This window comes from Siniperca chuatsi, linkage group LG4, assembly GCF_020085105.1.
Source record: "Siniperca chuatsi isolate FFG_IHB_CAS linkage group LG4, ASM2008510v1, whole genome shotgun sequence".
Classification (NCBI taxonomy): domain Eukaryota; kingdom Metazoa; phylum Chordata; class Actinopteri; order Centrarchiformes; family Sinipercidae; genus Siniperca; species Siniperca chuatsi.
This window is the reverse complement of record NC_058045.1, coordinates 18281568-18296956: the sequence shown is the minus strand read 5'-3', so window position 1 is coordinate 18296956 and position 15389 is coordinate 18281568. Positions and strand designations below refer to the sequence as shown.

The window sequence follows — 15389 nt, the reverse complement described above, 5'->3', positions numbered from 1 at the left end:
CGCATTCAAAATGTCAGCTGATATCTATAATGGTTCAGTGTTTTGTGTTTCTACAGAAGCTATTGGCCCTCAGCAGCTAAAGTGCCATTAAGGCAGAAAGGACTGGAGGACAACGGAGAGCTCTGTTCTAGTAACTGCTACACTCTATTGTCTGGCCGAGGTGGAAAATGTGCTTTCAACAGACTTTAACCCTGTGGAAACTCATCCAGACTGCTACCAATACCTCCTCTTACCTTCTCTCATTCTGTTTTTTTCTCTTCCCCATTTTTGTTTAAACATGCACGCACACATACACACCACATCTCATAGTTTATTCCCGTAGGAACCGTGCCTCATTCATTTGCAGCCAAGGTCTTACCATCAAAGAACTCCAGTCTTCTACGAAAATGAGGCATCTCTGTAATGGCCTTTATAAAAACAGGCTTGGTGACACATACTTCCACTGAAATAATGAAATCCAATGAAATGACACCAAATCTCCAAATAAATGTGAAAGACACTACAATTATCTCCATGCCGTACAATATTGCTCCATTCAAGTTTTCATCCTGTATCTCTTAGGTTCAGTCATATAAATACAATGTAGCAGCCTTTAGTTTCTGTCAAATACCTAACTTGACTATTCAGGCTTTCACTTAAAACTACTTCCACTTTATTGTGCCTTAGCTGAGCAGTGAGGAGTCGGAAGGTAGCAGTGACGTCGGTTTAGGGCCTTTTGGTGCTTAATTGATTTGAACCTGGCAACCTGACACTGCCGGTCCCCTGGTGGGTCTATAGAAATGGAGTTTGTGTGAGCCAGCACAGTGACGTCAGGATGGAGAGGGTTTGTAACCTCTCTCTGTCTATTTGGCAGCTCCTTACCAGACCACACTCTCTCAAGCAGCAGCCGACCACTCTGAGGCAATGTCTATACAGAGGCTGTCAGGCCTCTTTAACCTGAGGGAAGCCATCACACACTGCATTCGGAAAGTATTAGGACACATTTTTTATTTTGTTTCTACACATTAGATTTGAAATGAACAATCACAGTGAGGTTAAAGTGGACATTCAGGTTCTAAGACTAAAATAAAATCTGTATTTAAACTACATTGGATGAACAGTGTCGTAATTGTAGGTCTTTTTATACACTGTCCCCAAATCTTAGGTCAATACAGCAGGACAGTGATCCTAAATGTATAGAGAAGGCAAAACATTTGTTTTTTAAAGGCAACCACTTGACATACCAAGCTGAACATCAGGCCTCAATCCAATGGAGCTTGTGTTGCACTGGCTGGGGACCAGACTGAATGCAAAAAGCCCCGAAAGCAGCAAGAAGTGTAAATGGCTGCAGTGCAGGCCTGGCAAAGCGTCAGCAGGGAAAATAACAAGCGTCTTGAGTTGTAAACAGTCATATACTTCATAGAAATATAATAACTTAACATTTATGTTAACTTTGAGACTACTGGTATTTATAAAAAGGTACACAGCTCATCTAATGTGGACAATAATACCTGCAAAGCTGTGAGTCAGCACCTTACCCTCATTGTTTCATTTCAAATCCAATAATCCAATTATGTGCTCGACAGAGACAATACAAAAAATGTGTCACTGTCCTAATACTTTCTGGTGACATTCTATGCATTGGCAAATTATGGGAGGTGAAATCATTTCTATATTTGTTTGAGATACATTTCGAGGCATTTGTGTGTTTTTCTTCCATCCATAGTAGAATGCACCTGGCAAAATAAAAGTTGTAGACTGGATTCAAACCCAGGACATTTCATGTTATGCAGATTAACAAACTAAGCTACCAGGATACCTCAAAAGGAAGCAGGATTTTGACTAGTTGCATAATTGGCAGTGTGTATGCCACTTGACTCAAACCAGCCTCAGACTCTTGAACTATGGTTCCAAAGTGGCTTGTCTGGATATGATGCACTGTGTACTGTTATATTAAATGATTTTTGTTTTGAATGTTATGCATGTGGCCTGGTACAGCAAGACCTGTGAAACCAGTGTATTTTTGTGGTGGGGGGGCAAGGGGACAAAAGATGAAAGTCAAATGTCTTTATACAGAGAAAAGCGTTTGTGACTTAGAGAGAAAGTACAATCTTTCGGGCTGAGCGAGCTGACTAATGAGTAAAATCCCTCCAACACACCAAACATTAATTAATCTGCTCCTGGTGTAGCATGCCTACACAAGGATGGGAGCACGTCTGACCTCTGGTGGTCATTTAATGCATTACCAGAGCCAGGGAAACAGTAAAAAGAGTTGAAAGATCGGGGAAAAACAGCATTTTGACCTAAAAATCTGAAATTCAAGTCAATCAAAAATATGATTTATAGATTTATAATGTCTTACCACAGCTAAAATCAGTGCTAGTGGCGACAGTACATGCAGCATAAGGTCAGTGGCCAATCAAAGTGCATCTTTCGTGGCAACAGTTCAAGCAGACTTCTTACAAAATAAGCTTCTCTTTGTTTGCCTGCTTGGTCAGGCTCTCCAACACACCTTTGTCATCCTTATCTGGAAGACATCACATACAGAGAGATAAAAAATTAGTCAAGCAATGCATAACACACCTTTTTTGTATAAACCCCTCCCTCTAAACATACCAAATATCACCAGGTTGCAGGAGCACTTGGCCGTCCCCAAAGAGTTCTCCAGCACCAGTGTGTATTCTCCACCATCTTTTGCTCCACAGGTGGGGATGACCAGGGTGCACACTCCGTTGGCTGTGCTCTGCCAAAACCGAGGGGAGTCAGAGATCTTCGACTCCCCCTTATACCAGCAGGCCTATGCAGGGGAATTACCAATATTATTATTATTTTAAGAGGGGGATGATACCAACAGCAAAGACGGTACACACAAATGTTTCAATTATTAATGCACAGATGTTTCAAGTAGATGCCCCACACTGATACCAGTATGTCCTTCATACCTGTGGTGTCGGCATGCCCTGATAGGCACAGCTCATGGTGCAATCATGGCCTCTGCAAACAGCGTGGTCCTTCAGTGGCAGCAGGAACATAGGTTTCACCTGACGTGGTGGTGAGGCATATTCCTTCAACCAAAGGCTGCTGATGCACTCTTATACACAGATGCACAAACACATAAATATGCATACAGAAACAAATACAAGAAAATGAGTATTAATTCGTCATGCTGATAAATAGTATAATGCTGAAATCTGACGTTTTCCCTTCTCACCTTTCTCTTTGGCGATGATGAGAGGTTCCTTCGAGTCCAAGGGATCACTGTCTCCGATAGAGTTCTGTGCGATGACTCGGAAGTAGTACTTCCTCCCGGGAAGCAGTCCAGTGACGGTGTATTTGCTGCTGAAGACACACTCGGTCACAGTGAACCAGGAGGCAGTGCTGGTGTCACGTTTGAGGATGACATAATGTGCTCCCTCATCATCATCAGCCAGGTCTGGGGTGTGATCCCACTGCAGGGTCACTGTGCCCGGAACCTCCTCTTCCAAGCGGAGGTTCTTCGGGGGTCGAGGAAAGTCTGAGGGAAGGAGGTGAGTACAGAAGGAGGATGAGGAGGAGAAGAAATATTTTATTTAAGCCAAAGTCCAAATTCCATCATAAATATCACTCTGCATGATATGGAAGTTTTCACAAAGCCATGAAAGCCAGTTTTGGAAATGTAACCTCTGATATAGACTTTGAGGAACTACATTGTTAGTACAGTATATAAGAGCATACAATTACAGACTACATGCATATATAATCAAGCTTGTCACTCACCTGTAACCCTGACATTAACATCATAGTCAGCCTCTCCATAGTCGTTCTTCAGGTGTACACGGTAGACACCAGAGTCAGATCGCTGAGAGGAGGAAATAAGGAACTGGGAGTGAGTCATGCTCTTGGTGACGACTTGTCCCATAGTGATGATGCCGTCCTTGAACCAGGTTACCACTGGGGGAGGTGAAGCCTGTAAGGGTGAAGAAGGGAAGGTATTGAGGGGTAAGAATTCATTTGATAGGACTTATGTGGAATGCATACTACTCTAGCGGCTCAAAGGAACATCACTAAATTCTGAACAGATCATCAGAGTCTTACAATGAAGCTGAGGTGAAGGCAAAGTGCCGTTCCGGCTCGGACCACCATCTGGTTCTTCAGCCTCCCCTGGAGGTCAAACCTGGGTGCCACTGTGTAGGAAAAAATAAATAAAATTGAATAGAAAAGAGAAAACTAAGTAGAGAAAAAAAGGAGACTAACAGAAAGCAGTCATATTACCAGGTGGAGGCATGGCCAGTACACCCTCCAACAGCTCAATGGGCTCCCCCACCCCTCCTTCATTGACAGCCCGGATACGGAAGTGGTACTTCATCCGCTCTTGAAGTCCTCCCATATTGAAGGCAGTGCCAGCGATGGGGATCTTGGTGGCCTTCATCCACTCTTTAGCATCTTCAGGGCGAACCTCTAGGATGTAACCCGAGGGCTCGTCTCCCTGCTCTGGAGGTGTCCACCGCAGAGAAATGGAGGAGTTTGTGGAATCAGACACACAGAGGTTCCTCACTAGGCCAGGAGCTCCTACAAGGGAAAAGCCAGAATTTTTATATGCTAGATAGTCTAGATAATATGGATACAGAGAAGGAAGGAAGGAAAGGAAATTGAGGGGGCAATGAAGGACTCACTTATTGGGTCTTTGGCCAGGACAGCATTAGAAATGGTGCTAGGACTGCCTGCTCCAGCCCTGTTTACACTGGTGACTCTGAACTCATACTCCACATCATCCACCAGCCCTTCCACTATGAATTTTGTATCTGAAAACAATAACACAAATACAAATCCAATACATGAAATGCAACCAAAAACAGAGGAGGTGTGTACTGTCAACACAGAAATTAAAACCATACAGATTAAATACAGAGTAATGACTTGTAACGATTTGATGTTAAAACACTGAATCCTTACTCATGAATGTCTACTATGTGTACTAAAAATGTGTAAACAGAATGTAACAACAAGATATCATTTGAATGAAAAGAAAGACCATGACAAATCTATAGCAACTAGATATGACAACAAAACATGATAGCTTGATATACTGCCCCGAGACTGACCTGTGAGCAGCTCCTTATTGACCTGCAACCACATGTTACTCCCCTTCTTCCTCCTCTCCAAGATGTAGCCCAGAACTGGGGCTCCTCCATCTTGGGCTGGAGGTGTCCAGCTCACTGTCATGGTGTCCTTGGTTATGTTAGACACCTGGGGCTGGGACGCTGTGCCTGGTGCCTCTGGGTAGGTGGATTTAAACAGAAGAAGTGTTCTCAAACACAAGATATGAAGAAAAGGGAATGTATCTGGTAAAGAAGGAGAGTTTCACAATGACATGATAATTTTAATGGCTGGGATGATAATGATAAGGAAGTAAATAACGATGAGAACAATGATGGTGATTACAAGTCTCACCTCTGGACCCCTAAAACGCTTCTCTCTAAGTTTCTTTCGCATGGACACCTTGTTGTTTTGAGAGATGATTTTGATGATGGCATTGATGATGATAATTTGTAGTTTAAATTAGCTCTCACCTACGGGCTCTCCAGCGCGTACCTCCTCTGTCTCGAGAGGGTCACTCATTCCCTCCGCGTTGACGGCCCTGATGCGATACTGGTACACCTGGCCCTCTTCCACTTTGTCATCGATAAATGTGGTGGTACTGCTGTCTTCTTCACCAACCCTGATCCAGGACTTCTTACCTGCCACACGCCGTTCAATCACAAAGCTGATTACTTGCTTACCCCCATTGTCGCGCGGAGCCTTCCACTTCATCTTGATACACTTGCCCGACAGCTCGAGGAACTCCACTTTCCCTTGAGGAGGCTTAGGATGGTCTGTGGAATGTGGCAAAACATGTGTTAAGTATTTCAAACTGCTTTACCTTTTGTTGTCAAATATGTGTTGTCACCCACCAATCACATTGAGGTGCAGGTTGGCAACGGCAGTGCCACAATCACTCTTCAGACGGAGCATAATTGCACCACTGTCTTCTCGCACACATCTAGTAAACAGGCAAAGTGTGAGGAAATATTTAGAAAAGTGTATCTGTATTTTAATTTGTGTGCAACTTTTGAAAAGGTGGTAAAATATCTGAATGGATGACGCCCTTCTCTGCTCACCCACCTGCTGAGCACCAGCGAGGTGCCATCAGCTGTCCTCTCCACCTTGGTCCTCTCATCCTCCATGACCTCCACTCCGTCCTTGTACCAGGTGACCTTGGGAGGCGGCTTGCCTTTAAAGGGGATCTTAATGGTGGCTGTCTGGCCTGCCTTCACAGTCATAGGTCGAGCCCCCAACAAGTCCAGCACAGAGGAATCAACTTCTGGAGGGTCTGGGAAATAGGATTAATATAGATTGGGATGTTATTTTTATGGGTTTTTGGATGTAGATTTCAACTTTTTATGTTTTCATTAGTTTTCAGTATAGGTTTGATAGCTTTTGTGTGTAGGAAACACTGTCTGGATTTAAGAACACGTTTGTTTCCATTGACAGGTGGCAGGAAGCTTGTTCCAGTAAGTCTCTACCCCACCTGTGAATACATACTGAAATATCAAATACAAACATAAACACACACCTGCAACAGTGAGTACAGACTCGCTCTCAGCCCCCTTGGCTCTGAAGGTGTATTTGCCCTCATGGGCGTCAGTCACACCAGAGAAGATCAGCTTGTGGACGGCTCCCTGTTTGACCACCTGAACCCCACTCAGCTCTGAAATCTGTCAAGTGTAACACGAAGGACCAAACACAATACTCACTTATATTATGTGTCAATGAAAAACAAATGTCCAAAAGAGAAGTGTGTGTGAGCTTTTAAAAATTGCTATAAATGCGAGTGACTTGATTAAAATGGTGACAATATTAAAGGTCATCACTTAAACATGACTAAGAATCTATAGTCATGTTAGCGGCTTTGTATGTGTACTTGTGTTGATGTTAGCACGCTACCCATCTTAGTTTAGCATGTTTCCATGCTAACATATGCTAATTAGCACTAAACACAAAGTACAGCTGAGACTGATGGGAATAGTTTTGCAGGTATTCAGTCATCATTCATGGCAATAATCCCAATAGACATTTCACTCAAAACCACAATTGTCAGCCTCATGGTGGTTCTAGAGGAAAGGTCAGATCACTAAAGTCATTACAATTCATCCACTGGGCACTATGGATATCTGTACCAAATTTCATGGAAATCCATTAGTCCATCCAATAGTTGTTGAGATATTTCAGTCTGGACCAAAGACTGACTGACAGACCGACCTTGCCATAACTAGAACTATGCTGCTAGCATGGCTAAAACAAATGTTCACTTGATATTTATCATTATCATTATCATTTGTATGACAGTGAAAGGACCAAAGATTTGCTACATTAATTGATAGAAGAAGGGTGCATTTGAGCACCAACACGAGGACTCCAACCCTTCCATCCCGTCTCGTATCATCTCTTACCTCCACTCCATCTTTCAGCCACACTCCATCCACCTTCTCATCATCAAGAACAACACACAGCTCTGCAGGGGAGCCTGTAAGACACTGAGCATCTGACATACCACTCTTCACTGAGGCAAAACGCTCTGGCAAGACACAAAGAAAAACTGCTTATTTAGGGTCTTATTTATTAGTCAGTGATGTTCCAATGTCAGACCTTAAACAAGTTGGTTACTTGATTGATACTGAAAAAAGCTCCAGACGAACAGAAATCATTACCATCCACGGTAAGATTGGCAAAGGAGACATATTCATGTGCGTCATTGTCCTGAGTGCAGATGACAGAGTACTCTCCCTCATCTGTCAGCTCACAGTCCTCGATGATAACCTCTGCCCTCTTTCCCTCTTGCATGAAGATGTAGCGATGGCTGGCTGTGATATCACACCCATCTTTCAGCCAGCGAATGTGCACGTCCTTGGAACTCATCTCACACTCCAGGTGGGCCTTGCCTCTCTCCTGCACACGGACATTCTTTAAGTGGCTGGTAAACTTGATGGGAATCCCTGGATAAAAGTAAAATAGAATAAGAATAAAAGGAAGAGAGTCACTTTAGGGTTTATTTGGCTTTTACCAGCATGCTTCACTCTAACCCTTTTGGTAATTTCTGTACTATAGACACATGCAAAATGAGTTTAATCACATCTATAATGGAAAAACATGATTATAGGGTGAAGATATGAACAGAATTTAATTTTATACCAACTTATTAGGTTTGTTCTTTATATTCAGTCCTAACACATACAGTAGACATTCGTTATAGAATTATAGTTAAAGAACAAGAAAGATAGAGTTGACTCATGAATAAGTGTAATTAACACAACCTCAATTACTATGCTTCTGTTCCTGGAACCCCAGAGGACAGCCACATGTCCTTGTGAAGATATTTACATGCCCCAGCTTGCACCTTGGGCAAGTAAGCATCTTGTTAGACAGAGCCGTAATAAATGAGCTTGTTGTGAGGAGGGATTTGGTTGGATTACTTTCAACTCAGCACTAGGAGGGAGGATTTATTATGCTACCCATACGTCTTCATTTGGAAGATAGAGGGAAGATGATGTTCTTTAGCATAGCTATGAAGGAACGAAGCCTCTAATCTCAGGGGAGTAAAAAAAAAAGGCAGTAACTGCTCATCTCTACTGAGTCTGAAGGGGGAAGTTTGTTTCCTTCGAAAGGCTAGCTCCACTAAAACAGGAAGACACAGCCCTTTTGGGAAAAACAAAACATAACAAAGCATAACAAACAAAAAGTACACATAAAAAGTGTTTTATGAAGGTATAAAATTCTTGTCCGTACGTGCAATGAAAAGTGGCATGGTGGCAGTGAGGTCTCCAATGCTGATGGTGTAATCTCCAGTGTCACTGACTTTCACATCCTTAATTTTCAAGGTGTAGGTCAGACCATCCTCGGACCGGGACACTTCGAACTTTTCATCTCTTTTTACTTCCCTTCCCTTTACCTGCCAAAATACAAATGAAAACAATTTCCATATTCCTTTTCAATCATGTGTATTTCCCTGGAGTTTATGTTTGCCTAGAATGTTTGAATCTGTGTGTCCTTTTCATCTGAGTTACCTAGATGCCAACTCCTGGAAATGTTCCTCGAGAGCAAAATCTTAAATCTCATCCTCGATGGAATATTATGTGCTTGTGTAAAAGTGTATTTAAGTCAATCAGTGTGTCTTTTTGAGTCACATGCAAACCTTCCAGATGAGTGGTGCATCTGTCTTCTTAGAGAGATGGACCTCAAACACAGCGGTCTGGCGCTCCGTCACTTTCTTGGGCTTGAAGTCAGACAGGAATTTCAGAGGTTCATCTGAAAGAGACATAGGAGAGAAAAAGGCTTTCTAAGTATATGATTTAAAATGTATAGACTAAATCATGTAAACACCTCACTGAAAAGGATTCCATGTCAAATAACAGCATTTGTAATTTGAATTTGTAAGATGTCTGGCAATCTGTGCTTTGATATGTGGGTGTTCAGAGAAATATGAGGCGAATAAGAAAGCTCCAAAGAGAGAAAATCATCTCTGACTCGTAAAAAAAATAAACCCGTAGAAAATATTAATTTTGTCTATTTATTTCCTGAATGAGAGATGAGAGACAGGACAAAGAACTGGCAATAGATGGAGTGTAAAGGCAAAAAAGTCAGACACATATGCAGGTCATTATGCTCACATAAAACTTGTTCCCATCTGTTAAACAATATAAAACAAGCGTGTGATGGTATTGAGTTATGAGCAGTGGGAAGGACTTGAGTCCCATTCTGCACTTGCCTATGACATTAAGCCTGGCTGACAGTCTCTTGTCTGCGACCTGCAGAGTGTAGGTGCCTATGTCACTGAGGCTCACGTTAGAAATGCACAGCATGTGCTTGGTCCCCATCTGTTTCACTTCGTATTTCCCATGAGAGTACTGGATCCGCAGCAGCTCTGTGCCCTGAATCGTAAGCAAAACGCCTAGATGAGGGGAGAACTCACAAGTGTTTTATGCAATGGAAACACCCATATATATGCAAACTTTGAGACACAACAGACAGACGCATCCGTTTTACCAGAAACCAATGCATCCTGATGTTTGGATCCTTCAGTTCAAGGATGGTGTCGAAGACGATGTTGGTGTCAGCTTTGGCAGTGATGTCCTCCAGGGGCTTCAGCACACGTACCATCTGGCATAATATCAAATGATCAAACACTTCTTTACAGATTTCAAACACACCAAAAAAAAATGACAACATGACACTCCAAAGTATTTTCCCACCCTCCCTAGTTGACTTGAGTGTTGCTATGCGACATACCTTTGTTGCCATGGCTGTGTTGTGTGACATTAACCTTTTTTTCCCTTTTCTATTCTGCTCTATTTTTAAGCTGTTTTTCACATCACATCCCAAACCTTTTGTTCCTTATGTGAACCTGTGGTACGTGAATGAGCTCTCTGTATGACAGGCTCACCTCCACCTCCACTTTCTTCTTCATCTCCTTCAGCTTCTTGAGGATGCCTCTAAAGTCGGTGAAGCCATGCTCGGCACAGATCCTCTCGTAGTCCTTCTTATCAGCTCCAGCCAGGATCTTTAACATCTCCTCCTCTGTAGGTGGCCTCTTCTCCTCTCTCTTCTCCACACTGCTGCCCAATGAGAGAGACGTCAGATGGCAAACAATCGTGCATGTGTGTTTATGTGCACATGCCAGGTTTTATGCCAGGTTTGTGTGTGTGTGTTTACATGTATGCATGTCTAACAGTATGTCTGACAGTGTATGCATATGTGCGATGACAGCTCAAAAGCATCTTCCTCTGGCCCTGCAGCAACACTGGTACACAGTGGAGCTCTTTAGATTTCCTGTCCTGTAGATATTTCTGGATGCATGCAACAACAAAAAAAGGATCTGGGGGTGGATCAGAGAACTCCATCACACCTTGACAGGCTTTGGGAGTGTCACGGCTAGTATTAGACAACAGGCTTGTGTTCCTACCGTTTCTTCAGCATCTTTTTGAAGTCCAATGCTGGATCTAGAAACAAAGACAGAGCATCTTCACCTGATGCACCGAGTGAAAACAGCATGTAAACTAAGCTGGAAGCTTCTAAATAACTATCAGGACTAAGCAAAGTTCACACAATGTATTATATGAAATGGCTAGACTCACTTTCTGTAACAATGAGGGATATAGAGTAGGTGGCTTCTCCATGCTTGTTGGAGGCAATGCACTTGTAGACATCAGCATCCTCCAGGTTCAGGTTTTTGATCTGAAGTGGAGGAAATTCATCACTCGTTACACAAAATGAATTTAAATGGCTTGCTTGATGCTTACTGTAAGACTATTTAAAACGGTCACAGTGTAATTACATGGTCTGGTCACTTTAAATCCCACTGCAGTACTTATTTGGAGCAGAAGGAGGCAGTGACATGCTGGGCATAACCAGTAAACATTTTAAACTTAACAGTCATCCCTCACCAGAGAAACAGATGGCAAGTGGAGATGCATATGTCAGCACCCACAAGTTAATTGCTTTATAATAGCTATTTAAGCTTCACTTAAGCTCCCCGGCTGGTACAGAGAAAGCGCTAAATCCACTCCAGAGTGGTTACAGATAAAAGGATCAAAGATAGTTTTTTTCTTTCTAGCTACTTTTCCTCATGATGCATGGTGTGCTGTCTGAGTTGACAGCACCAATATGGCAGAGCCCCTTGGCTTAGTGATGTAGGCTGTACAGAGCTGCTGCCCTCTGCAGCCGTCTGTTATGGTCACATCTTGGTAAATTCATTTACAGTAGATATAAATGCATATGGAGTCGCTTGCGGAAAAAAATCATTTTCATTAATGGCATCTGTGTATAGATGTGATGGATTTGTCTTAAAAATTAGGTATGTTCAAGTCATCAGCCATCAATGAAGCAAAAATCAGAGGTTATTAATACACGCAAAGCTACATACTATTTATAGTATCACGTGACTGAAATACTACAAACACAGAGTTGACTCAATTTCTAAAATATTTGTCTGATATTAGTCATTGCGCAGCATATCAAACAACACAATGAAAGAAAACAAAATGGTTCATATCACAGAAAATTATAGAGAGTAGAAATTGGGAAGAAATAGAAATTATTGAGATAGATCTGAATCAACACAAACCTCATTTTAGTATCAGGACCATTGTTTTATTTAATCACAGCCTTGGGTTTGTTTTCAAAAGCAAAAACTGTCAGTGACATCCTTGTACACTATGAGCTGTGCAGTTATAGTAGCAAACCTTGAGTATATGCTGATTGTTTATGTTGTCATAGAAAGATTTAGTCGCATCAGACAGTGGGCATCCACTGGCTCGTTCCCAGTTAACAATGGGCTGGGGATTCCCTGTCACCTTGGCTTTGAACACCGCATTGTCACCTATGAATGACAGATCAGGTTAATGCATGTTATCTGCTAGAGAACAGTGAGCTGCAGAGTAACTACTGTTTCATTGTCAATTATTTTTTAACAAACATAACATTAAATCTTATTAGAGCAGTGAGAATTAATGTTTAATGTACATCAAATTGCCTCTCTCTTTCCTGTTTTCTTTTGTGACCAGTGAGTTTAAGGTGAACCCATGAATGTTAATGCTATGGCCACTCTGCAGTGTTCTGCATATTGTGACAGGCTATCTTCTACAAGCCTCTTAATCTATAATTCACAGATAGAGCCTGGAAGACTAAGGCTCAAACACCTGCACTTTATGCAGAACAGGCAATAGTATTCAGCAGAAGCAGCAAAGGGTTTCTTCCGTGGAGGTCACGAGCATCACACAAACTCTATGACAGTATCTTTGTGCTTTGTGAGGTCTTTGTCAGGACTTTGATCAGAGTGGATTTACGGTACCTTCACCCAGAGAGAAAAATGGTTTTCTAAAGTTTACACATAGCAGCAAACTTTTACTTCCCAGTAGAGTTCAAGCTTGTGTCATCTGGAGTTTCTAGGCAAACTATGGGCAAGAATCTAAAGTTAGCTAACATGTAGTTCTCTTATAGTCTCAAGGGCTCACAGTTTATAATGCAATGTGAAGAGATATATTAGGGGACGCAAAGGGCGTTTCTTGAAATTTCAAGGTGCTGTAAGATGAAAGGAACGGTTCACCTTACCCTCTTGGGCAGTGATGGGGCGCAGCTTCTCCTCAAAATCTGGGACAGACTCTCCCTCAGGGATCTGGAGGGATTTCTGTACCTGGCTGAAAGACTCTGCCACAGCTGAGGTCCTACACTGAACCCCAGAGTGCTCTGAGGGAGCATAAAGGACATCCACATCATAATCATGTGCAAACAGGCGAACTATACTAGAGCAGCCTGACATGCAAATGTGATATCATTATGACTGTGAATGTTTTTTGTTGTACTGTAGTACTGAATAATGTGGTTAATTAGCTTTATTGTTGGTCTGTATTTGGCTAGGAGCTTAACATGGCAGCCTGACATCATTTAGTCCCCAATGTGCTCCGAGGTTTAAGCAGAAAAAGACAATGTTCTGCACAGTGGGACAGCTGAGAAATAAGGTAAAAGCTACTATTTTAACCACCACGTTCATCAATTATGTTACTTTTGCTCATTGTAATGATAACTCTAATTATGCCATGTCTCATAATTTAAAAGGTTACATTAGAGAGCATGGCAGATAGGGAGAAGATGATCTTGGTGGATAATTCCTACCTTCCATGGTTCTTGACAAGCCCTGAGAGACTTTTCGCAGCTTGGTGGTGCTCATGGGGGAGCTAAAGGTGGAGGAGGTGGAGGAGGAGGACATTTGCATCTCTGACATCGGCCTCATCTGACCCATCTGCTGTTCCATCTGCTTCATTCTGCCCCCAGTGGCCTGGAGTAGCTTTGCTGCCATACTGAGGATGCTAAGGTGGTGCCGATCTGTGCCTGGTTGTGACAGACACAAATAGAGATGTGAAATGATTGTTTTACAAGTGGCAGACAAAACTCATTTGACTCCTAATTCGACTGGGTCTTGTTGTGTATAACAGCTTTTAGTCCTGATATATTGCCTCCAGTAGATAAGAGGGACCAGGGGGACAGAGGACAATCCTAACCATTCTCTCTAAATTCACACACTGATACAACTAATATCCTATAGTGTACTCAGATAGCAAAAGAGGATGTCCACAGCAGAAATATGCTTGTGTTTGTGTGCTTGCATGTGTGTGAGTGTATGCTTGAGTGTTTGCATGCGCGTGCTTGCGTTGAACACACGCCTTTGCTCTGTCTTAGTGGTAATTGGGTTTGTGTTTCCAGAAGCACGCACCAAAAATGATTGAAACTCACCTCCCTCCCTCTGCTCGTCCCCTGCCCTTTCCCTGCTCTATCACCCTCCTTTCAACAGTGACTACAATAGTCCTTTGCCTTTGCCTGTCACATACAAAGATCCAATTAAAAAGGTAATCCACACACCTGCTGTGTGAGATAAAGCATTGTGTTTATACCACTGATGAACTGTGCGCTTCCTCGCTTACTTTGAATTTGGATTCCTCTCTCTTGCCCATTCCCCATGTCTTTCTTTCAGCATGTGAGTAAGATGTGCATTGGTGTGAATGTGCATCTTTGCCTGCACATAATGTATACACTTTACCAGTGGCTGAAGGAAAAAGATTACACACGTTACAAGTGTTCAATGCCAAGTACGAGCAAGTGTCAAGCTCTATCTATTCTTCTAATTGATGTGTCACTCAGTCCTAAAAAAAACTCTGTGGAATAAAAAATATGGAATAGTTTTTTGTTCCAAGAACAGCCTGGCTACAAGGAACAATTAGCCACAAGATTAGTCACCGAATAGAACATGTAAATTTTGCTTTCTGCAGCATATACACTACATGTTGGGGTTGATGAACTAATTACTTCTGTAAGCTTTGATACCTACCAAAGGAAGTTGTTTTAAGTGGCCACAGCAAACTCTTTGATGGTATAACTCTACAGTCTAAAGGAGTAGCAAGTGACTCGAAGCTACAAAGTGCTGAACAGGTTGCTGTCTCACTGCAAGTGGAACACAAGAACATCTCTTTTTCCTCCTTACATCTCTGCCTCTTTGTTCTGTGTCCTTGATCTCTCTTTCTTTCTCACAGCATCCAACATGGCAAATTGCAAAGGTTTTTTGTTTTTTTTACTCCCCTCTTGGCTCTATTATTTCAGAAAAACCAAGACATGCAGCCAACCAAACTTACTTGTTACAGCAAAGACTTTACTTTCTCACAGTTTTAGTCTGCGCCCCAGGTTTCTGGTTCAACTGCTTCCAGCCCAAATGTCTCCTCTTTTGATTTTCTTAATCCACACACTGCTCCCCTCTCAATGCTCCTCCACTGCTTTCTTGGTTCCTTTTTGGTGGATGAGCCAAGGCTGGAGCACTCAGCTGCAACACCTGCTGTGTCCTGTCTCTGGAC

General features: G+C 42.4%; 1 protein-coding gene across 2 annotated transcripts; it reads right to left on the bottom strand.

Moving 5' to 3' along the window:
• Positions 1-387: 387 nt before the first annotated feature.
• On the bottom strand, positions 388-15389 carry LOC122875562 (immunoglobulin superfamily member 22-like). Of its 2 annotated transcripts, none has more exons than XM_044194878.1 (26): positions 15174-15389; positions 13663-13878; positions 13102-13236; positions 12234-12370; positions 11127-11226; positions 10955-10991; positions 10436-10607; positions 10039-10152; positions 9761-9923; positions 9188-9300; positions 8782-8944; positions 7707-7991; positions 7449-7573; positions 6572-6713; positions 6121-6328; positions 5910-5998; positions 5529-5831; positions 5061-5234; positions 4632-4760; positions 4231-4527; positions 4054-4142; positions 3736-3925; positions 3191-3493; positions 2922-3070; positions 2596-2776; positions 388-2506 (listed from the first exon to the last, which is right to left on the bottom strand). In XM_044194878.1, exons 2-26 carry the CDS (start codon positions 13844-13846, stop codon positions 2439-2441), a joined length of 4050 nt encoding a protein of 1349 aa, XP_044050813.1. In that variant the 5' UTR covers positions 13847-13878; positions 15174-15389; the 3' UTR covers positions 388-2438. The 2 variants fall into 2 exon arrangements, with proteins under 2 accessions (XP_044050813.1, XP_044050814.1); XM_044194879.1 differs by having other exon boundaries at positions 10436-10604.

What these genes read in the sequence shown, in the direction of transcription:
- LOC122875562 (XM_044194878.1), bottom strand. Translation starts at nt 13,846, where the DNA reads ATGGCAGCAAAGCTACTCCAGGCCACTGGGGGCAGAATGAAGCAGATG. An exon ending in CTTGTCAAGAACCATGGAAG is followed by an intron (nt 13,237 to 13,662) that starts GTAGGAATTATC and finishes ATGCTCCCTCAG; the next exon opens with AGCACTCTGGGGTTCAGTGT. An exon ending in ACTGGCCATGCCTCCACCTG is followed by an intron (nt 4,143 to 4,230) that starts GTAATATGACTG and finishes TTTCCTACACAG; the next exon opens with TGGCACCCAGGTTTGACCTC.